At 60.9% G+C, this 2,084-nt stretch overlaps 1 protein-coding gene across 1 annotated transcript in view; it reads right to left on the reverse strand.

Annotated features, from left to right (window-relative positions):
• PTBP1 (polypyrimidine tract binding protein 1) overlaps nucleotides 1–2,084 on the reverse strand; it is a gene marked incomplete at its 3' end in the record, with an annotated part of 7,238 nt that overhangs the window by 3,841 nt on the left and 1,313 nt on the right. The window contains exons 2-4 of the mRNA XM_006898018.1: nucleotides 1,836–1,866; nucleotides 251–323; nucleotides 2–174 (exon numbers count right to left, since the gene is read on the reverse strand). Coding sequence (XP_006898080.1) covers nucleotides 2–174; nucleotides 251–323; nucleotides 1,836–1,866 — 277 coding nt within the window. The remainder of the gene's footprint in view (nucleotide 1; nucleotides 175–250; nucleotides 324–1,835; nucleotides 1,867–2,084) is intronic.

Genomic DNA, 2,084 nt, shown 5'->3' on the forward strand with positions numbered 1-2,084 from the left:
CCTGGTTCTTCCCCTTCAGCATCAGCAGGTTGGTGACCTTTCCAAAGGGCAGCCCCAGGGAGATGACCTCGCCCTCGGTGACGTCACTGGGCAGCTTGCGGATATGCACCACGCGCGACGGGGCGCCCGAGCTCCTGCTGTCCCCCTTGAACTTCTTGCTGTCGTTCCCATTGGCTGAGGGAAGGAAGGCTTTGTGGGACTGGTCCCAAACCTCCACCTGCTCCCCACCCATGCCCAGAGCTGGGCTCACCTGCAGAGGCCGAGCTGCTCATGATAAAAGGCCCGTTGGTGACACAGGTAGAGAAGAGCTCCTCGGATCCCCGCTGGAAGACAGAGAACATGTTAGGCCCAGAGACGACTCAACTTGGGGCTCTCCTCACTCCATCTTTAGATCCAAAAGCCCCTCAAGAGAGCATGATCGCATCTCAAGCCAGCAGACAATGTCCCCTTGTGCCCCACTGCGTGTCCTATTTTCCAGGCGTTCTGGGAAACCTGACCCGCTCTGCTCTCCCTCCCAGAAGAGGCGTGTGCGGCCCTGCTTCACGTGGGAAAGGTGTGCATGCGTGTGCACCTGCCATGGCCCTCCTGCCCGTGGGACACACCCTTCTCGTCAGAGTTGGGCCTCAACTGACGCTGACCAAGACCAGAGACAGAACCACGCTGAGCTGCTTCCTGCAGGCTGGCTGGTGCCCTGTGTCCCCCATGCCAGGTGCTCACCGGGGGACCAGGCCCCATCAAGCTCCAAGTGCTCAACTCTACCCACGCCAAGTGTTCTTTCAAGGACACCTGTTCCTAACCCTCCTTTGCTTAGCTCCAGCATCCACACTAGACCAGGTGGGTCCCTACTCCCCAGCAGCCCCACTCCTGACAGAGTGGTGGCCACAGGAACAGATCCAAGGAGACCAAGAAGGGAGGGTCTAACAGACAGGACTGAGCCACACCTGACCACATCAACAAAGGATCACCTTTGTGAGCTCTGAGAACACTCATTCTCCTAGGAGGAGGGACCCTGGCACCCAATTAACCTTGGGTGTCCAGGTATGAGCTTTTTCTCTGACCAGGAGCCAATGCCCGGGCAGGCCCCCTGAAGGCCCAAGACTGCACCCCGTCACACCATGCTGGCCTCAGGTGCAGCCAGCCAGCGTTAAGGGCATCTTGGCCCCTGGCCGGAATTTCCTTAGAGTGACATTCTTGGCCACGCTCCCACAACGCTAACCACAGTTCCCATGGCAAATGGCCCTACAATGGGCAGTGGAGGCCCCACGCCTGCAGCTGGGCAGGCCTCACACTCCAGCCATGCCTGCACCTTGGTCATGGGAGGGGATCCAAGCCAGATGCCCACTGCAGACCTACACTCCGGAGTGCTCCCCGGGAATGGAGCCACTCACAGCTCAGGCCCAAGCAGAGCCAGCCGGACTAGGGCAGTCTGGGCTTGTCTGGGATCCTACTACTAGCCCGCCCCTAACACAGGTCTATCTGTACCAAGATCAGAGCAGATGCTGGCTGTGGGGAAACACTGACAAGGGCATGACTGAGCCCAGCAGACAGACAGACGCAGCCCCGGCCAGCAGCTCCCCACCCAGACAAGGCCCTCCATGCAGTGGCCTGGCCCCGAGACCAGTCAGGTCACAGCCCTGGGGACAGGACTCCTCCCCTCTGCTGACTCATAACTCAGACCCCGGGGTTACAAGTCCACCACGAGGCCATTTCCTCCACCCTCTGCGTAACTGTCAACCCTCTCCCGACAGGAGCCCAGCATGCAAAGCCACATCCCCCTAAAACGGGACTGGGCAGTGCTGAGGTCCCCCGCCCCGCGGAGCCCAGGGCTCGCCTACCTTGGTACCAACTGCTATGTCTGGGACAATGCTGCAGAGAGAGAGAGAGAGAGAGGGTCAGCCAGTGGTCCTGCCCTCCGCGACCTCCCGGGCAGCCTCCCTCCAGAAGGGCCCTCGCACTTGACCAGGTCCCCTGGGCCGCACACGGGGGTGAAAATTAACAGAAGCCACGCCGGGCCCCAACGGCCACTCCAGTTACTCATCAACTGTGCGCCCTGGACTTTCTCCCGCGCCCTCCCCGGGGCAGAC

Source organism: Elephantulus edwardii, unplaced genomic scaffold, assembly GCF_000299155.1.
Source record: "Elephantulus edwardii isolate Elephantulus edwardi_28Jun2011 unplaced genomic scaffold, EleEdw1.0 scaffold00217, whole genome shotgun sequence".
Lineage (NCBI taxonomy): Eukaryota > Metazoa > Chordata > Mammalia > Macroscelidea > Macroscelididae > Elephantulus > Elephantulus edwardii.